This window comes from Saimiri boliviensis, chromosome 1 (genome assembly GCF_048565385.1).
Source record: "Saimiri boliviensis isolate mSaiBol1 chromosome 1, mSaiBol1.pri, whole genome shotgun sequence".
Classification (NCBI taxonomy): Eukaryota; Metazoa; Chordata; class Mammalia; order Primates; family Cebidae; genus Saimiri; species Saimiri boliviensis.
In genome coordinates, this window is record NC_133449.1 from 105207105 (window position 1) to 105228447 (window position 21343).

The 21343-nt window shown below is 50.5% G+C and overlaps 2 protein-coding genes across 3 annotated transcripts; one reads left to right on the forward strand and one right to left on the reverse strand.

Moving 5' to 3' along the window:
* Positions 1–5135: 5135 nt before the first annotated feature.
* CES2 (carboxylesterase 2) lies at positions 5136–17441 on the reverse strand. The gene is made up of 12 exons (XM_003936277.4): positions 17351–17441; positions 11567–11771; positions 10473–10614; positions 9514–9647; positions 9174–9432; positions 8703–8801; positions 8279–8419; positions 8077–8157; positions 7661–7805; positions 7114–7251; positions 6590–6662; positions 5136–6127 (listed from the first exon to the last, which is right to left on the reverse strand). Exons 1-12 carry the CDS (start codon positions 17424–17426, stop codon positions 5941–5943), a joined length of 1680 nt encoding a protein of 559 aa, XP_003936326.3. The 5' UTR covers positions 17427–17441; the 3' UTR covers positions 5136–5940.
* A 1181-nt stretch (positions 17442–18622) lies between these two features.
* CIAO2B (cytosolic iron-sulfur assembly component 2B) lies at positions 18623–20988 on the forward strand. 2 transcript variants are annotated; one of them, XM_010346742.3, is made up of 5 exons: positions 18623–18827; positions 18984–19063; positions 19311–19436; positions 20204–20271; positions 20741–20988. In XM_010346742.3, the coding sequence occupies exons 1-5, from the start codon at positions 18686–18688 to the stop codon at positions 20760–20762; spliced, it is 438 nt and encodes a 145-aa protein (XP_010345044.3). In that variant the 5' UTR covers positions 18623–18685; the 3' UTR covers positions 20763–20988. The 2 variants fall into 2 exon arrangements, with proteins under 2 accessions (XP_010345044.3, XP_003936325.1); XM_003936276.4 differs by having other exon boundaries at positions 18636–18827; positions 20226–20271.
* Positions 20989–21343: the final 355 nt, after the last annotated feature.

The following is a 21343-nucleotide window of genomic DNA, read 5'->3' on the forward strand; positions in this document are numbered from 1 at the left end:
GTTATTGCTCCTTCCTCCCTCCCTCCCTCCCTCCCTTCCTTTCTTCCTTCCTTGAACTCCTGGGCTCAAGCAATCCTCCTTCCTCCACCTCCCAAAGTGCTAGGATTACAGGCATGAGCCACCACGCTTGGCCTTGCTGTTCTTATTTCTAGCAAAGCTAGTCATCCACTCTTGCTGTCTTTAGTTTCTCTCCTTCCAGTCTCCCTCAGAAGTTGCTCTTGACCTCTGCCCAACAGCACTGCCTGTTGTTGATTTAGTGTCTCCCACTGAACTCACTGTGGCCCCAGCCTCCTGTCTTGGTAGATGCTATCTCTGCCCTTAATTCTCATGCCCTAATTAATACCTGGGCTATGGGTGCTAAGAGGTCCCCAGCTCCTCCCAGCTCAGAGTCCAGTAACAAAACTCCTTTACATTAACAGGTCAACTTCTTCCAGCTTCTTCCAAATCCCTGGGCTGCTGTCCATGACTACTGGGGTGAACATCCCCATGCAGTCCACCATTTACTGTCTATCGTTCAGAGGTCTTGGCATTGATGATGACTGAAGGAATCCCAAAAATGTGAAATGAAGGCCAGACATGGTGGCTCACACCTGTAATCCCAGCACTTTGGAAGGCTGAGGCAGAAGGATCACTTGAGCTCAGGAGTTCCAGACCAGCCTGGGTAACATAGCGAGACCTTACCTCTACAGAATTTTTTTTTTTCAGCCAGGCTGGTGGTGCATGTCTTTAGTTCCAGCTACTCAGAGGCTGAGGTGGGAGGACTGCCTGAGCCCAGGAAGTCGAGGCTGCAGTGAGCCATGATCATGTGACTGCTGGGTAATAAAGGGAGACCCTGTCTCAAGAAAATATAGTGAAAGGAAGAGAAGAGTCATCTCAGAAGCACATTGCCCTATGTGTGGGAGGAAATCTTACATACATAGTAAATGTAGAGAGATAGAGACACAGACAGAGAAAGAGTCAAAAGCAGAGGCTAAAAGTCCAAGGAACCAATTGCAATGAGATGCCACTAAACACCTATTTAAAAAATCAGGGTCAGGTGCGATGACTTACACCTGTAATGCTAGCAATTTGGGAGGCTCAGCCCAGGAGTTCAAGATTAGCCTGGGCAACATAATGAGATTGCATCTCCACAATTTTTTTTTTTTTTTTTTTTTTTTTTCCAGATGGAATCTTGCTTTGTTGCTGGGCTTGAGTACAGTGGTACAATCTCAGCTCACTGCAACCTCTGCCTCCTAGGTTAAGCGATTCTCCTGCCTCAGCCTCCGGAGTAGTTTGAACTACAGGCGCACGCCACCACGCCCAGCCAATTTTTGTATTTTTATAGTAGAGACAGGGTTTCACCATGTTGACCAGGATGGTCTTGATCTCCTGACCTCATGATCTGCCCACCTTGGCCTCTCATGGTGTTGGGATTGCAGGTGTGAGACACAGTGCCTGGCCACAAAATTTTAAAAAATATTTGTAGTCCTAGCTCTTCAGGAGGCTGAGGTGGGAGGATTCCTTGAGTTCAGGAGTTCAAGGTTACAGTGAGCTAGGATCATGTTACTGCACTCTAGCCTTGGTGATAGAGCGAGACCCTGACTCTAAAACAACAACAACAACAACAACAATAACAAAACAACAACAAAAACCCCCAAACCTGAAAAAGTCAGATTTAAGGCCCACAAGACCAAGTGTTGGTGAAGATAGAAAGCAGCTGGAACGCTCAGAGATGGCTGGTGGGGTTACAAAAATGATATAGTCATTTTGGAAAACAGTTGGGCATTTAATTAAAAAAAAAATTCTGGTCAGGCAGAGTGGCTTACACCTGTAATCCCAGCACTTTGGGAGGCTGAGGTGGGCAGATCACTTGAGGTCACGAGTTCAAGACCAGCCTGGCCAACATGGTGAAGCCCTATCTCTATTAAAAATACAAAAAATTAGCTGGGCGTGGCGGTGGGCACCTGTAATCCCAGCTACTCCAGAGGCCGAGGCAGGAGAATCGCTTGAACCTGGGAGGTGGAGGTTGCAGGGAGCCAAGATCGTGCTGCTGCACTTCCGCTTAGGTTTATTTATTGTTTAGTGTAGATATTTATTTATTTATTTATTTATTTATTTATTTATTTTAAGAGTCACACTATGTTGCCCAGGTTGGAGTAGAGTGTTGCAATCTCGGCTCACTGCAACCTCTGCCTCCTAGGCTCAAGCAATTCCTGTGCCTCAGCCTCTCAAGAAGCTGGGATTACAGGCATGCACCACCACGCCCGGCTAATTTTTGTATTTTTAGTAGAGACGAGGTTTCACTATGTTGGCTAGGCTGGTCTCGAACTCCTGGTCTCAAGCAATCTGCCCACCTCGGCCCCACAAAGTGCTGGGATTATAGGCATGAGCCACCACACCCAGCCTAGTGTAGATCTTTAAATAAGAGGCATTTTCTTTAAACATTAAACATACTCTTACCATATGACCCAGAATGGCATTGTATGGTGAGTGTCCACTCTCAGGCGTTTACCCCACAGAAATGAAAGACTTGTCTGAAAATGTTCACAGCAGCTTTATAAAAATACCCTCAAAATGGAAGTCACTCAAATGTGCACCTACTGATGAATGAATAAAATGGCATATATTGGCGTGGCACAGTGGCTCACTTCTATAATCCTAGCACTTTGGGAGGCTGAGGCAGGAGGATTGTTTAAGCCTGGGAGTTAAAGACCAGCCTAAGCAACGTAGCAAGACTCTGTCTCCAAAGAAAAAGAAAAGGGGTATATTTATACACACAATACCATTCCACAATAAAAGAAAATAACTACTGGTTGAATTTCAAACACAAAATTGACAGAAGCCAATCACAAGTTATTTTATTTATATAATTAGTATTAATATTAATTTATAATTTATATCATTTCATTTATATTGTAGAAAATGCAACCTATAGCAATGGAAAGCAGTTTGGTGGTTGCCTAGGAGCGTGGATCAGGACAATGATTGACTGCAAAAGGGCTTGCAGGAATTTTGAAGTGATAGAAACATTCTAAAACTCCACATGGTGGAGTAGTTTTTTTTTGCACGTCTTATAGATTTACTCAAAGTGATCAAAATGTACACTTAGAATGGGTGAGTTTGGGCTGAGCACAGTTGTTCACACCTGCCTCTAATCCCACCAATTTGGGATGCTTAGACGGGAGGATCACTTGATCCTAGGAGTTGGAGACCAGCTGGGCAAACTGGTGAGACTTCGTTTCTACAAAAAAAAAAAAAAAAAAAAAAAAAAAAAAAAAATACATATATATCTATATCCAGCCATGGTAGCGTGTGACCATGGTCCTGGCTACTTGGGAGGCTAAGGTAGGGGATAGCTTGAGCCCAGGAGGTGGAGACTTCAGTGAGCTGTGATTGTACCACTGCGTTCAGGCCTAGGTGACAGAATAAGGGCTTGTCTCAAAAAAGAAAAAGAAAAAGAAAAAAAAGGTCAGGGGCAGGTAAATTTAATTGCAAGTTACTTCACCATAAAGCTGTTAAAAATACCTATTAAGTAATCCTGGGAACATATACTGGGAAAGTATATTCTACATCTGCAGAATTGAAGAGGCATGCATGCAGCCTTGCTCAATAAATGCTTTCAGAATGTAGTGGGAACATTATGCACCAGTCAGTGTTCACTGAAAGGAAACTGCTCCTCCCTCTCTCAAGTTCAAGTCAGTCCAGGCTTCATATTATCCTTGTCTGCCACCTGGTGGCCAAAATGGGCAATGTGGGTGTCATGGTCTTTCACCCCAAACTTCGTGAAAGCCTGTAGTTGGGCTTAAAGGCCTTGGATGGAAAGAAGGGAGACTTTCCCCTGGAAAACTGGTACCCTGAGAGGCAAGTTAGTCAGAGGTAGGGCATAAGGGGATTACTGGGGTCTAGACAGGAATACATGGTCTTAATGACAAAGAGAAAATACTTTGATGGAACCAAGAGGCCGATTGAACACGACTGGCCACCTTTGCACAATGAGATAAAATATGAGAAGGTTTTTGCGGAGCCGGGAAGGGGAGAAGTTTAGGGACAGCAATGAGGTAAGCAGGAAAAGTAATCATGTAGACACACATGGTGAGTTCGGGGATGCTCAGGGGGTTGAAATGTTGGCAGGGGGATTCTGAAAGGCAAGAGGACATCTCCCTGGATGGAGAGGCCCTGGGAGTCAGGGGACAGGAGTCTTTTGTCCTAGATATGCCTGGACTTTTGGGCCCTCAATCCCACGTCCAGGACACACCCCACAGATAAACATCTTCAAGTGTGCTCTGATCCTGTGAGTAGGGGCCTTACAGTGTCTGCAGAACCCCTGAGAAGAAGAGCAAACTTCAGGAGATGGGCCACTGAGGAAGCATCTTGGCTTTCTTGGCCACTGCGCAGGCAGCCCAGACTCAGGGGCCTATGGACAAGCCCGGCCTTGCTTCTTACAAAAGTGGGATGAGTCATCTCTGCAGGACACAGAATAGGAGGGTGGCTTTTTTTTTTTTTTTTTTTTTGAGATGGGTGTCTCATGTTGTCACCCAGGCTGGAGTGTAGTGCTGTGATCTCGGCTCACTGCAACCTCTGCTTTCTGGGTTCAAGTGACTCTTCTGTCTCAGCTTCCTGGGTAACTGAGACTACAGGTGCGTGCCATCACATGAGGCTAATTTTTTTTTTTTTTTTTTTTTTTGTAGAGATGGTGTTTCTCCATGCTGCCTAGGCTGGTCTGGAACCCCTGGGCTCAAGTTCAGGAGGCCCGCCTCAGCCTCCAAAAGTGCTGGGATTATAGGCACGATCCCAGACTGGTGTGCAGTGGTGCATTCTTGGCTCACTGCAACCTCTGCCTCCTGGGTTCAAGTGATTCTGGTGTCTCAGCCTCCCAAGTAGCTGGGATTATAGGTGTACACAACCAAGCCCGGCTAATTTTTGTATTGTTAGTAGAGACAGGGTTTCAGCATGTTGGCCAGACTGATCTCGAACTCCTGGCCTCAAGTGATCCATACACGTCAGCTTCCCAAAGTGCTGGGATTATAGGTGTGGCCTACGGCACCCGGCCTAACGATAGTATTTTTGCTATAGCAGCTGAATGGACTAAGACACTAGGGCTTCTGGTGTCCAGGTTTTCTATTGGCCACTTGATACAAGAGCACTAGGGGCTTGAGGAGAGGCAAAGGACTTAAGAATTTATTTTTATTTTTTCAGACATCTCAGGGATGAACGAACATAGGCATCTGACACTCAGGTGTGGGCAACATTCTTTAGAGCACCTCAGAGTGAGAAAGGCCTGGGGCTCAGACAAAAGAAGAGAGAAGGCAGGGAGAAGGTGGAAGTGAGGAAGGGAGGATGGGGCCCAGGGATCAGTGGGGTGTTGAAGAGGGTAGGATTACACGGGGGTTTGCCCGTCCACAGCTCAGTGGGGGGGATCTATCAAGTGTGTCTAATAAGAGAGGACTCGTGGCAGGCCTAGCAACTACCATCATGAGATTATGGGCATCAGCCACAGTACCTGGCCTTTTATGCTCTTTTAATTTTAATTTTTCTAATTTTTTTCCTTACATTTTGTTTTCTTTGCTTTTTAAAAATCTTTTTTACTTGTCACTGACTTGAAGCTCTAAATTTTCCTATTTAATTTCTAAACACATTCTCTCTCTCTCTCTCTCTCTGTCTCTCTCTCTCCTTCTTCTTCTTCTTGGGAAGGGATCTCACTGTGTTGCCCTGGCTGGTCTCAAACCTCTGGCCTCAAGCCATCCTGTCATCTCGGCCTCCTCAATAGCTGGGATTACAGGTATGAGCCATTATTCCTGAGTAAGTTTTTAATAAATGCTTTCTGAATGGATGCACAGAAGAATGAAAGAATGGCCATATGAAGGAAGGAATCAACTTGTTTCTCCTCAGTGGGTGTGTGTGGACACAGCAGGCTGACCCTCACCTGTAAGTGAGCCCACCCCTCGTCCCTGGCACAGAAAGCTACAGCTCTGTGTGTCTCTCTCCAGCCTCCTCGAGTTTCTGGATCTTTCCGGGCAGCACCTTCTTCCAGAACTGGAGCCTGTGGGCCTTCAGAGCCCGGCCCACTGCAGGCTGTAGGTTCAGCTGCAGGTATCGCTCCTCCTGGTCGAACAGCGGCCAGTGGGGCAGACCCTCGCCATTGGGATTCCTGTAGGCATGCCGTCCCAGCAGGGCAGTATGAGGGTCACTCTGAGCCCCTGGAGCCCACACCTGACCACCCTGACTCTGGTCAGGCAAGGCACCCCAGTAGGCCAGGTGGGCTTGGGGAAATGAGGGCAGAGGTTTCCAGAAACAGAAGACAAACTCCCTTCTGCTAGTGTCAGCTCCAGTGGCGACAGGACGGCTGGCCCTGCTGTGTCCCTCTCTCTGGGAAGGAGGCCCTGACAGTAGCCCAGCACTAGCGCCCACCCTCCAGGCAGTCCGGGGAGATGGAGTGTGTCACTGTCTCATGGCACCCCTATGCTGTCTGAGTGGGTTCCGGAGCTGGGGAAGGAGCTCTCATGTGATTAAGGACACGGGTGTGCTAATGAGGTCACCCCAGACTAGGAGAGTGCTGGATGGGCATAGGCCCCCACCCTGGGGAGGTTGAGGTGGGGGTGTGCTGTCTCACCCGTTTCGAGCAAAGTTGGCCCAGTACTTCATCATCTTCCTGCTTAGTTGCTCCTCCTCCTCAGTGAATTTAACTGCGTAGAGGAAGGGGCCATGTGTCTTGGTCAGGCCCCCAGTCCCGCTTCTCTGCTTTTTCTCCCACGGCCCTCAGGCCCCAGCCCTCCTCTTTCCCAAACTTCCCCTTAGCCCAGTCTCTAGCTGACTTCCTTCTTAGCTCATTCCTGGCCCCAAAGGCCCCTTCTTCCTTCTGCCACTGGGAGTCATTGAAGAAACAAACATGCCCCTGAAACACCTGCTCTGCCACTACCAGACATCCAAGGCTGGGGAGAGGTGGAGGGAGCACAGGCCAGTCTGAAAAGTCATGAATTCAAATCCTAGCTCAGCCTTTGGAGCTGAAAGACCTTGGACACCTGATCTCATCCTCTCTCTGAGCCTCAGTTTCCTTATGTAGGCAGTGAGGACAGTCACCCCTCAGAAACCCAGCCAGGGTCCCAGCCTACTTCCTGGGAAAGGAACAAGACTCACCATAGTTGCCCCAGAAGAAATTTCCAAAAACAAAGGGAAGCTCATCACCATGATCTGCCTTCACGTGTGGCGGCCTGATGTTCTTGATCCAGCTGGGCTGATGCTGGAACTCATAGAAGTACACAGGGCCCTGGGAACCTGTGGGGTGGACAGCTCATGACTCGGTGGCCTTCCCCTGCAGCTTTCTGGCCTCACCCATGGTGACAAGATACCGAGGTTCAAAGCTGGCTGGAATCTGGACAGTGGGATGGGGAGCCCCAGGCTAGGGCAGGAGCAGAGGGAGGGACGTGGGATAAATCATGGCTTTGGACTTCTTAGCTATGCAATCTTGGAGAAGTCACTGAAGGTTGTAACTTCAATTTCCTCATCTGTGAAACAGGGGAAATAACTGTCTCTTGGGCTAGCGAGGAGAATTTATACCAATGATGAACATCAAGTGTCCCAGGGGCCCTTTGAGGGGGGACTTGGACAGCAACAGGTCTCACCTGGGACCCACAGCCCTGAGCTGTGCCACTGCCAGTCAGGCCTCAGTTCCAAATATACTCACGCTGAAAATGTGCTACTTGGAGTGCAGGGATCACAAACATGGAGTCCATCATGATCTCCTGGAACTGGGCTTGGAAGGTCTGGGGATCCTTCCTGTCTCCAATATACTCCTCCAACAGCAGGTCCACAAATGTAGGAGGCAACATCTACCCCAGGTGGATCAGGAAGAGGCAGCTTAGGCTGGCTGCCAGGGGAGGGGAGGAGGTGACCTTGCACTTTGGGAGATGGACCGTGAGATGGAACAGGGAATGGGGAGAAAAGGCGAGGCTCTGAGGTGACCCCACCCCCAACCACACTCACACCCGGGCCTTTGCTCATGAAGGTGCTACATAGGCAGGGTATCTGGGGTTGGATTTCCTCTGCCGCAGGAGAGAAGAGGAACCCCTCCCCATTGGACTGGGACCCCAGGAGCCTTACCATCAGTGTTAACATTTTCCGTAGAGCAGCTTGCAAGGCCTCTCTGTCCATTTCCTTCTGGGGGTCATAGATACCCACGATCTGGGTGGCCGGGAGAGAATATGTAGTTGGGAATGGGATAAGCCTGGAGCTACAAAGACCTGAAGACCTCCCACTACCAGATGAGCTCCCCAGGCACTTGAGGGCTTAAGTTGGGCCTCACACTGGGGATGATCCAGCCGAATTCATCATTGTTGACACCAATGATGCTGGGGACAGGCTGAAAGTCAGCAGAGGCCAGCAGCTCCTGGGGGTGCCTGGGCAGGAACACCCCATCCACCACACCAGGGATCAACTGGAAAGGCTGAGGGGAAATGCAAGTTCAGGGAATGAGGTCAGGTCCCAGACATCTTCCCATGCCCTCTGAGTACCTTCCCCTCCTTCCTGGTCCATCCCTGGATGCTATATCCCCCCTAGGAGATCTGATGCCTGGCTCAGCATACACTGACCTTCAGTCCCCATCCAGGGCTATGACTCCCAGGCATGCAGATGAGGCAACGTGCCCAGGGAATATGAGGGACTTGCAGGATTACCAGCCCCATGCCTATTGCACCCCTTCCTCCACACCTACATCCGTTTAGACCAACCTTGTTAATTGCAAGAATCTCCTCTTTACTCTTGCCCCGCAGGCAGCCCACCAGGGCCTCAGAGTCAACCTGGTCACACGCAGACAGGTTGGCCACCACCTGCAAAGGGACCAGGCAGGGGCTGGCTCATCCTTCCAGGTAGATTAGAGGAGTTTGCCCAAGGCCTAGCTGGGGGCACGGGCACCCCAAATCTCACAGGGCGTTGTGTATGAATTCCTGCAGTTCTGACCGTGTTCCAACTCAGAATTCCCAGACACAGGGGCCATCTCATCTGCCTAGATGGTTCTCCTTATGATGGGGATCCCCAGGGTGACCACTTTGCATATAGGCCACAGAACATACCTGGCCTCTGCAATGGCAGCAGGATGTGCATTCTGACCCTAGATGGCCCTTGTCATCCCCATTTAACAGACAGAGGCTCTGAGAGGTATGAGGGGCCGCGGGCCTAGGCCTCTGCGGCTGAGGGCTCACCGTGGAGATAACATCAGCTGAGTTGGCAATGAGGCCGGGCAGCACAGCCACACCACTCTCCATGATGGCCCTGTGGAAGAGTCCTTGGGCTATGGGGGACACGACAAGCGAGGACACACTCGTGCCACCCGCAGACTCGCCAAAAATGGTGACACTGTCAGGGTTGCCTCCAAAGTGGGCGATGTTCCGCCGGACCCAGCGTAGTGCGGCCACTTGGTCCAGATAGCCCCAATTGCCGGTTGCGTGCTTGTCTCCAGTGCTGAGAAGTAGCAAGGACAGGGATCACAGGGCTGTCCTGGCCCCGCTCAGCCCCCATTGCCAAACCCAGCCCTAGTCTCACCTGAAGAAGCCCAGGACACCCAGGCGGTACTGGATGGTGACCACTACCACGTCCTCAAAGGCGGCCAGCATGGAACCATCATACATGGAAGCCATGCCAAAAACAAGCCCACCACCGTGGATCCACACCATCACCTGGGGAAATCAAGGTAGCTACCACAATGCTCCTACCCAGCCCCAACCCCACCAGGGCCCCTACCTAGAACAACAAGTGCTTTGCCTCTATACCTACCCAGCACAAATTCATCATGTGGGCCACAGGACAGGCACCCAAGATCTGTCAGGAAGACCAGGCCTCCCAATCTTTGGGGTCTACCCTCTGTATCAAAGCCTGGTTTCATTAGTCCCAGAAAAGTCACCAAAGTGGAAAGAAAAGGGGTGTCTCCCTGATGGCCCCACATGAACATTCATCAAAAATGTCCTCCTTAGCCTGAATAACTTAGTGAGACCCTGTTTCAACAGAAAATGTTTTAAAAATTAGCCAGGCATAGTGGCATAGGCCCGTAGTCCCAGCTACTGGACTACGGTGGGAGGATTGCCCAGGAATTCAAGGTTACAGAGAGCTATGTTCATGCCACTGCATTCTAGCCTGGGCAACAGAGCAAGATGCCATCTCTAACAAGCTAATTTTGTGTGTGCCGATTCTCATAGGCCCAACACATTATCCATGGCTGGGGATCTTGGTAACCTTAAAGTGCAGCCCTTTGGCACTTGAGTGGATCTCCTGGGAATGAGTTGGTTGGATGAGTCCTGAGTCCAACCCAGAGCCACAGCCATTGACCTCTGGGAGCAGCAGGGGTCAACTGCCTAGTCTGGGTAAGGAGTATTTCTTGGACCTGATAGTAAGAAGCTTTTCAGCATGGCCCACCCTACAGCAGGGCCTGAGCTAATATTGTCCTTTGTAGCTTCTTGCAGAAGAATTGTCCTCCCACTCCCAGTGAACGGTGGTTTGACACCTACCGGCAGGTTAGAGCCTTCATGGGTATGGGCCGGTGTGTAGATGCTGAGGTACAAGCAGTCCTCGGATATGGAAATGGAGGGGATGGTCACATTGACTTGGTTTATAACCTCTGAATCCAGTACAGTGGGGTTCTGCAGACACCTGGTAATGAAAACAATCAGTCCAGGGTCCAGGTCATGTCTAAAACCAGACCCTGGATTCAGATGTGCTCCCAACCACCCTCAGCCTCTTTCCACAATAACCTGCTCACACATGTTCCCTCTCTAAAATGCCTTCCCACCAAGTTACAGGCTACAGGCTCTGGGGAAGCTGGAATGGAGCTTGGATTTCCAGGCAGGCCTCAAGGTTATTGAGGACCTTGGATATCATTCCTCCCGACACCGGAAACCTTGACTCTTAGGGGTTTCTATGAGAACCACTGGTGCATGTGTTGACATTCACCACTATGTTGCTGTACTCCCTCAGGCCTGGAACAGGGGAGTAGCCCACATATGTGTGCTACATGAATGAATGGATGCTAATTTCTCATGAGAAAGGCAGTAGGATGTCCCTCATCTCAAGTCTAAACTCTCAAAACCCGTCATTCTCAAATGGTCTCCAGCTGTAAACATATACACATCTCTTGGCCAATGGCTCCTGGCCCCGTGGGTGGACACAGTGACTGTGGAGAATGCAGGTCCCCAGAAAGTTACTACTGTTCCCTTCAGCTATCTGCAATATCTGCCACTAGAGTTAGGGGCTCCTACAAGGTTCATAGAGCCAACCTGAACCTTTCCCAGAGACACCTGCCACTGGTGGCAGAGAAAGCTTGTCATAACCAGAATCTGGGGAGATATGTATCTCTCTCCCTACTTTCAGCACCTGGAGGCAATGCCCTCTGAATGCTGAGCTTTGAGCCAGGGGTCTGAGAAGTTATTACGCCCTCCCAAACCTCAGCATGCTCACTGGGACAATGCATGTGGGAATCCACAAGACTCAGAAGGAAAACTGGCTGTGGGGGTTTAGATGAAATGAGCACTGCAGCCTAGCTGAGCTCAGAGCACCCCTACCCTACGCCAGGGCCTGGAGTTTCTGGACCCCTGGGAGAGCTTACATGGCCGGATGGGCGGTTGCATCCCTCACACCACTCCAAGATTCAGGGGGTTCAGGGGGTGCAAATCGCAGCAGACCTATAGGTGGCTTGGCAAAGGGAATTCCCAGGAAGGTGTGGACCCCCACATCAGCGCCCTTCACGTGGACAAGACTCCCCAGCACCTGTCCCGTGTGTGTGGTCCGGATGGGATTGGCAGAGTCCTGGCCTGTGGGCAGACAGACAGACATCACGGTTGGATCTGACCAATCAGCTGCCCTCCCAGACTGTTGGTTTTGCTGCCTCCTTGGCATCCTCAGCTCAGCTCAAGGACCCTGGTCTATAAATACAGCTTTACAGACTTCCTGCCTGGGACACTCCCTTCCAGCTCTGCCTTATTGGGCCTGTTTCCATCCCACCAGGCTAAGGCTCCCTGGGGCCCGGCACCATCATTCCGCCCTGGGACCTTCAAACAAAGGGTCACAGGCCCTTGATAGGACTAGAGTGTCCTTTCAACTGTGGGCCAGGTCATGTGACTGTAGGATGATGGTGGGAATTGTGCAGGCAAGGTTTCTGTCCTCAGAGATGTCATGCCCAAAGTGGCAAGAAATGACATAAAGAAAGCAGCCTCGAAACCATGAGTGATGTTGGTGAGAAGAGCTACAAGAGAGAAGTGTGGCTGTGGCTGAGACATAAAAAGCGCAGATTCCAGCCTGGGCACTATAGTGGTGCTCTGTCTTTGCCTAAAAATCAATAAATTAGCTGGGCATCATGGCACATGCCTGTAGTCCCAGGTACTTGAGAGGCTGACTTGGGAGGATTGCTTGAGCCTGGGAGGTTGAGGCTACAGTGAGCCATTTTTTGATTTCATCACTGCACTCAAGCCTGGGTGACAGAGTGAAAACCTGTCTCAAAAGAAAAAAAAAAAAAAAGCACAGCCTCTGGGCGGTGGTGTGGGCCTGTAGTCCCAGCTACTCAGCTACTCAGGAGGCTAAGGCAGGAGGAGTCCCACTCTGCATGAGCTATGATCCCGCCCTTGCACTCTAGCCTAGGCAACAAAGCAAGACCCAGTCTCCAAATAAAAGAGCACAGCCTGCTTGCTGTGGGGATTAGGAAGGGAGGAAGTGATTAAAAATCACCTAATAGAGAAAATCAGTCCTCTTAATAGATAAAGAATTTCTACAAAGAATATGCCAGCTACACAACAGAAAAAGCAGTATATGTTCAGAATGAGCAATACAAATCAGTGTCTCTCAAATAAATAGAGATCTTTGTCTCATTCACAGTAAGAGAAATGTATATTGAATTCTAACTGCGATGTCAAGCACTCATTTTGCGGTATCACAAAAAGCAAGACAATCAGACATTACATATTTTCTATCAGAAGTACACAACACCACACGTGAAGTAGTCCTCCAAAAAACAAAACAAAACAAAACCCCAAATCGAAATCTGATTATGCCTCTGGAATCTAAATACAAGTTTACAGGGTAGACAGGGGACAGAAGAACAGTTAAAAGACACCACTGGGGCCGGGTGCGGTGGCTCAATTCAAGCCTGTAATCCCAGCACTTTGGGAGGCCGAGGTGGGTGGATCATGAGGTCAAGAGATCGAGACCATCCTGGTCAACATGGCGGAACCCTGTCTCTACTAAAAATACAAAAATTAGGCCAGGCGCGGTGGCTCACGCCTGTAATCCCAGCACTTTGGGAGGCCAAGGCAGGTGGATCACGAGGTCAAGAGATTGAGACCATCCTGGTGAATATGGTGAAACCCCGTCTCTACTAAAAATACAAAAAATTAGCTGGGCATGGTGGCACGTGCCTGTAATCCCAGCTACTCAGGAGGCTGAGGCAGGAGAATTGCCTGAACCCAGGAAGTGGAGGTTGTGGTGAGCCGAGATCACGCCATTGCACTCCAGCCTGGGTAACAAGAGCGAAACTCCGTCTCAAAAAAAAAAAACACAAAAATTAGCTGGGCATGGTGGCGCGTGCCTGTAATCCCAGCTACTCAGGAGGCTGAGGCGGGAGAATTGCCTGAACCCAGGAGGCGGAGGTTGCAGTGAGCCGAGATCGCGCCATTGCACTCCAGCCTGGGTAACAAGAGCAAACAAACAAACAAACAAACAAACAAAAAGACACCACTGGGATGCAATCAGCAAAACCTAGAGGGTGGGATCCTCTCCAGAACAAATAAACTGGTTTCTTCAACACACAGCAAAATTTAGAAAGAAAATAAAAGAGAGGCAGAGGGAAAATCTGAAGATTGAAAGAGATTCAAGAAACACATAAAAATGACAGATAATAAGTGTCGGTAGGGATGTGGAAAACTTGGAACTTTCATACATTGCTGGTGAGAAGGTAAACTAGCACAGCTGCTTTAAAAAACAGTCTGGCAGTTTTTCAGTGGACTAAACACAGAGTTGCCATATAACCCAGCAATTCCACTCCTAAGTATAAAGCCAAGAAAATTGGCTGTGCATGGAGGCTCACACCTGTAATCCCAGCAGTTGGGGAGGTTGAGGTGGGCGAATCACCTGAAGTCAGGAGTTCAAAACCAGCCTGGCCAACATGGTGAAACCCTGCTCTACTAAAAATTAGCCAGGTGTGGTGGTATGTACCTGTAATTCCAGCTACTTGGCAAACTGATGCATGAAGATCCCTTGAACCTGGGAAGCAAAGTTGCAGTGAGTCTGGGCGACAGAGTGAGATTCTGTTTCAAAAAAAGTCTATCAATTTGCAAAATATGAACCTTATTTGAATCCTGATTTTTAAAAAACCTTGTATTAATAAAAATATCATTTATAAATATGAAAGAACACTTGACTATACATTTGATTAAATTGAGAACATATTATGTTGTGGTGATGCACACACATACATATATATGTTCCTTTTGTTTTAGAAGGACATGAAAAATTTACAGATGATATGATGTCTGGGGTGTCAAATAATGGTGCAAGGGAGAGGTGGCTGTCCAGAAAACACCAGGTTATATTCAACCTGAGAAAGCTGATTCAAAACAAAAACAAAAATGAGATCTTTGTCATTGCTGAAGCTAGACATGGACATGTTGGATTTGTTATACTACTCTTTCTATCTCAGACTTGGCTCATCCCTTGGTGCTGTGCAGTCCTCAAGCAGCCTTGACCCTCTCTGTGCCTCAGGGAGGTTCACCTGCTGTTGTTATTTCCACCAGCTCCCACCTGCCTGGCACCCTCCCTTTTGTAATCTCAGGTTCTGCTTCTATAGGATTTGGGAAATCTGAGCCCCATTCCACAATAAAAAGTCAAAAAACAGGCCAGGCGCAGTGGCTCAAGTCTATAATCCCAGCACTTTGAAAGGCCGAGGCAATTGAGGTTAGGAGTTCGAGACCAGCCTGGCCAACATCATGAAACCTTGTCTCTACCAAAAGATACAAAAATTAGCTGAGCATGGTGGCATATTCCTGTAGACACAGCTATTTTGGAGGCTGAGGCATGAGAATCACTTCAACCTTGGAAGCAGGGGTTGCAGTAAGTCGAGATGGCACCACTGTACTCCAGCCTGGGCAACAGAGTGAAACTCTTGTCTCAAAAAAAACAAAAGTCCAAAACAAAAACAGCCTTAGGGAGCTAATGTTACTCTACACCTGTCAGTTCAACATGGATAAACTATTTGATGCCACCTGGTGTGGGTGAGGCCAGGATCATAGACATTTACAGGCACCAGAGAGGACAACTTAACAATGTCTCCAAGTCAAAAGGCCCACTCCTCTCCCCAGTAACACGCTGCCTTCACACAATTCCTTGCTAGAGGGGATGTCCATCCATGTAATTCTCTGTGGCCATTGGCCACTGATGCCTGATGTTTGTTACAGCAAAGGACATCACCTGCTGAAATGTCCCTGTTAGAGACCTGTTACATCACCTTCATGTAATAAAGTGATTTGTTACCTGCTTCATCCTTTAGAGAAGCCCTTCCATTAATCATCATGAAGAAGCTCTACCATGTAGGGGTGTGAGGAGGCCACCCCTTGTGTTAGACAGTGGAGAAGCCTGGCCCCAGAAAGTGGGTCAGTTTATGACCGTTTAGATGAAAATCAAGGACAAGTGCACACATCTATTCCTGTGTAAACTGCTGGGCACCATGTAAAATGCCATGGGGACTTTCATGGCCCCCGAGGAGAAGCCAAGACTGGTTGGGACAAAAGAAGATGGCACACATCACCTGTACCCTCCTATGGCTTGTCAATTATTCTTTCTGAATGTGGATCCAAACCAAAATTATATATATATATATATATATATATATATATATATATATATGTGTGTGTGTATATATATATGTGTATATATATGTATATATATATATATATATATATATATATATATGGCAGACAAGGTCTCTATCTGTTGCCCAGGCTGAAGATCTGGGCTTGAGATCTTCCCACCTCAGCCTCCCATGTACCTGGGAGTACAGCTGAGGGCCACCATGCCTGACTCTTTTTTTTTTTTTTTTTTTTGGTAGAGACAAATCTTGTCACCCAAGCTGGTCTCTAACTCCTAGCCTCAAGCGGTTCTCTCATCTCTGCCTCTCAACATGCTGGGATAACAGGTGTGAGCCACTGTGCCTGGCCCAAAATATTTTAAAAGGTAGGCATCTGTGAGGCCGGGCAGCTCTTCCTGCTTGGGCTCCTTGTGAACTCTAGAATGTGGTCAAGGACAGGAATGGGAGGAAGCCCTGCAGGGGTGCACTGCGGTGCAGGGGGAGTATGGTTCCACCTGTGCAGATTACATTGGGAAAGGGTCGGGAGAGACAGTCAGATCATACACTTAGGAGAGTTCGGGTGAGATGCCAAAGGCCAAAAACACTCCCCAAGCTTCCGATAAGGGCCTGGAGGAGCCTGGCAGGCACACAAAGCCATCACCTTTGCCTGGGAAGCCAAGTTCTGCCCTTGCCCAGGATGATGTAAGTGGGGGGAGGGACACCACAAGCTCTTTGGCTCTTTTTCCTGAGGATAGATTTTTGCTTTGTCACCCAGGCTGGAGTGCAGTAGTGCACTTACGGCCCACTGCAGCTTCAACCTCCCCTGCTAAAGTGATCCTCCCACCTCAGCCTCCCAAGTAGATGGGACTACAGGTCACAAGTCACCACAGCCCCGCTAATTTCCTTTAATTTTTTGTCCACACTGAGTCTCACTATGTTGCCCAGGCTGGCCTCCAACTCCTGGGCTCAAGTGATTCACCCCTTTGGCCTTCTACAGTGCTGGGGTTACAGGCATGAGCCAACCGCACCCAGCCACTGTAGCCTCTTAGATCTGCTTTAGGATTTGGTGCCTGGGGGCTTCTGTTCCCCAAAGGCCACTAACCTTGTCTGAGGCCCCTTTGCAAGGGTCAGGGTGCCCCCCTGGCCAAGGATGCCACACACTCGGAGCCAGATGCTGCAAGAAGCTGTTATTGTTCTTATCTGCCAGCAGCACCGGTTAGAGCCACAATCATAAGAGGGAAATGGACTGAATCCCTGCACCCCCAATTCCTCACCCACTCAGTCCTGAGGCTGCCGACCCAGCCTGGCATGTCCCGGCGCTCCTGGACCCCTGTACTCTGCTGGCTCCTCACTGTGGTGTCCAGCAGCCCAACTCTTTCTGTGCTTCTAGAAGCCCACCTGGCGTCGGGGAGGTGTGGTGTGGAACTCACGAGTTCCACGCTGTCATCTCCACCAGTTCCTACCTCCCAGGCGCCTTCCCTCCCGCACTGTCAGGTTCTGCCTCCCCAGCATTTGGCAGGTCTGAGCCCGGTCCCTGCCGTCCCTCCGCATGAGCCTCACCCTGGCCCTGAATGAGAAGCAGTAGGAGCCCACAGGCCACTGCGCTCAGTTGCGCCCGAAATCGGTCCAGCAGCATGGTCGCAGGTCTCGGTGCGCCGTCGGCGGACACGCTGCTGTCCACCCAGAGGCTGCCCCGGGTCTGTCCAGCCGTGGATCAGGGCCTCGCCCAGCCTCGGAGTTTGGACTGGGCAGGGAGTGGGCGGGATGCGCTGGCTTGGGCCAGGGCAAGATGGATTTGGCAGGAGAGCTGGACTGAGCAGTCACAGGCTGGTGGGGATCTAGTGGCAGGCAGGCCGGGGCACCGCCACTTTCCCTCTGCCCGGGCCCCTTTGGCATTCTCGGAAGGGGCTGCGTGGCTTCTGCATCACCTCCCCATATAGAGAATCCTCTCCTCAAACCTGTCCTTGTCTACATGCCCGATGAGCGCGCTGGGGGATCCAGAGGAGGGAGCAATAAACTAGAATTGGCGAACCCACGAGGACTTCTCTGTGGAGGTGCATGTTCAGGATCCCCACAGACGGAAAAATGGGAAGGAACTTGCTCAGGGTGAAGGGAACCGCTTGAGCAAAGGCAGCGAGGAGTGACGGCGCCCTTCATTATGTACGCTCCTCCTTGCTTTCAGGACTCAATTTCCTGGGTCCCACTTCACTACCTCTCATCCCCTTATAGTCCAGGGTCTGCGGGTCTCCGAGTTTTCCTCCCAGAAACCTCAGTCATGCCCTTCTTTTGAAACGTACACGTGACCGCGGCACTACTTAAGAACCGCCCGGCTTTTCCTCCCTGGCTTTTGGTTTCCTCACCTCTCCGGGAGGCCATGGCCAGGGTCATTTATCCACTTGGCAAACATTTCCTGAGCACCTGCCGGTCCAAGCGCTGGGACAGGCACTCCTGGGCCTATGGTGCAGCCGGGGAGGCAGGCGCGTCACCGGGAGATCCCAAGACACTGCCAGGTCAGAGGCGACCAACTAACTAGCCTGGGCACGGGAGGGCCCGGACAGCCTGACTTCTCGGAGGAAGCGATGCAGGGATCACCTCACACCCTGTAGTGCCCTCTGAGACCCGGCGGTGGACTCTGGGTTCAGCCTGCTACGGGCTCACAGGACCCAGCACCGCCGGGGTCCCTTCTAAGCGCCTTTGCCTCACTGATCGTCATGTTCCCGGGACCGAGCCGCCAGAGCGGAGGTCACCGCTTCTCTCACACTCCAGGCCGAGAACGCACAGCGCGGCGTGTCCCTCGCGGGACCCCGTCACCGCGCCACGCCCCTTTCCGCTTCCCGGAAGTGCGCGTAGGAGCGGAAGTGCACGCCTGCTAGTATCGGCGGTGTTGGTTCCGCGATGGTGGGCGGCGGCGGGGTTGGCGGCGGCCTGCTGGAGAATGCCAACCCCCTCATCTACCAGCGCTCTGGGGAGCGGCCCGTGACGGCGGGCGAGGAGGACGAGCAGGTTCCCGACAGCATCGACGCACGCGAGATCTTCGATATCCGCCGCTGCTGGCCGCGGGCGGGTTCCGGGGGCTTGCGGTGGGGGGAGCAGTGATGTCCAGCAGCTGTTGGAGCCGCATCCCGACCGGGGATTCCTGACAAAGGGTTCTGAGTGGGCAAAGGCGGAGAGTCCCTTTTCCTTCACTTGCCACATCTGATTCGCTCCATCAACGACCCGGAGCATCCACTGACGCTAGAGGAGTTGAACGTAGTAGAGCAGGTCCGGGTTCAGGTGAGTCACTTCGGAGGGGAGCGAGTTGTTCTAGAGAGTCAGAAAGATTTCTGTGCACCAGGAGTTGGAGTGCTCTCCACTCACGGACACCGAAGGGTATCTGTGGGAGGGGAGATTGTTTTGCCTATTTTATGGGTGTTGAAACTCAGGCCCATAGAAGTTGGATGATTTGCCCAAAGCAACAAACTAAGAAGAGAGGCCTTGGGCTGAGGGTGGTTGCCTCTTGACGTCTCCCCTCCACAACCAGGTTAGCGACCCTGAGAGTACAGTGGCTGTGGCCTTCACACCAACCATTCCGCACTGCAGCATGGCCACTCTTATTGGCCTGTCCATCAAGGTCAAGCTTCTGCGCTCCCTTCCTCAGCGTTTCAAGGTCAGTTGGAGCTGAGCCCTGGAAGTGGGACCAGGCAATGAGGGTCTACTGCTGAGGACGGGGACTGGGAGAGCATGAACATGGAGAGGACATCAGAGTGGGGCCTGGAAGGATTCCAATTAGCAGAGAGGAAACTGGGAGGAAACTTTCCAAGTCGATGTGACAAGAATTAAAATCTGAGCTGCAAAGTGGAGAAAAATATTTAAGAGTGTGGCAGGAAGGGCAGCAAGGAGCTGCAGATGGGTTTGGACCAGGGGTGGGGCCCAGGCAGGCCTTTAAATCAACAATTGTGGGCCAGTTCTTTGGATAAAATTGGAATAACTAAGGCCGGGCATGGTGGCTCACACCTGTAATCCCAGCACTTTGGGAGGCTGAGGTGGGTGGATCACCTGAGGTTAGGAGTTTGAAACCAGTGTGGCCAACATGGTAAAAACCTCATCTCTACTAAAACTACAAAAATTAGCAGGTCGTGGTGGCGTGGGCCTGTGGTCCCAGCTACACAGGAGGCTGAGGCAGGACAATTGATTGAATCTGGGAGAAGAAGGTCACAATGAGCCAAGATCTTGCCATTGCACTCCAGCCTGGGCCATAGAGCAAGACTCAGTCTTCAGGGGGAGGGGGATTGGAATAGCTGTGGATGGGTTTGGAGTATAAACGATGGGCCAGAGTCCAAAGGTATGATTAGGGAGAAGGATCCGCTGGAGATGGAGCCTGAGGGTCTGGGGCCTGGGGCGGGGGGGAATTCTGGGCTGGTGGTCTGTGTTTAGGCCCCGGTTATCTCCCTCCCAGATGGACGTGCACATTACCCCAGGGACCCACGCCTCAGAGCATGCAGGTAAGTGTGGGCTGGTGGTGGGGGTGTTGGCTTGGGCACCCTAAGCAGTCTGAGGTTCAGCTCTTGCCCAGGAGTCTATGGACAAGACTGGGGATGGGTGACTGGGTGAGTGAATATCAGTGTAGGTGATAGCTTAGACCAAAGCTGGCTTGACTTGAATCTCCTGTGCTTACTGTGTCCTTTTCTCCCAAATCCCCTTTCACCAAGTATACAGGACCAGAATGTGTCAGGCTTCAGCAGTACAGGAGGCAGTCAAGTGGAGAGGTCCTAAGAAGGCAGGCTAGGTGGGCTCAGGTGGTTGAGGTAGCCTGATCAAGGTGTGGGGTCCTGGGAAGGAAGTGACAGGAGGGCTTTGTTGCTGGTGGGGACAGATCCTATACAAAGGTTCAGAGGTAGGGCTGGGCTGGCCAGCAGCCTGGACAGAGCCTAGCTTTGACTCTGCCTTCCCCACACCCTTCTTCCCACCTAGTGAACAAGCAACTTGCAGATAAGGAGAGGGTGGCAGCTGCCCTGGAGAACACCCACCTCCTGGAGGTTGTGAATCAGTGCTTGTCAGCCCGCTCCTGAGCCTGGCCTTTGGCCCCTGCCAGCCTGCATACTGGTGTCCTGCTCCCAGCTCCGGTCAGGACTCTTACCCTTGTTTTCTTGAATCACTCACAATGAGAAACTAACATTTTGCTTTTTGTAATAAACTTAATTTATATTCAGTTCCCAGGATGCCGTGGTGTCTTTTATCTTGTTGGAGTCATTTGGAGTTTGAGGGGGGATGGTGGTAGTGAGTGCCTCTGAAGGTTGGTGTACTTGCAACTTTTCTTAATGAAAACAAAATCAAAATGGAAAGAGTAGTGTACAAGTGTGCTTGTATGCCTACCACCAGCACTAGAGTCAACAGTTGTTGACATATTGTAACACTGGCTTATTTATGTGTATGTATATAAATATCAGTATATTTGCGAGTAAGCTGCAGAGACTTGATTCTTTACTTTGAAGTACTGCATCCTACCTCTATATGAGTAAGCCTGTATAGCCACAATCCTTTTATTTGATCAGAAAATGAACAATTCCTCAACAC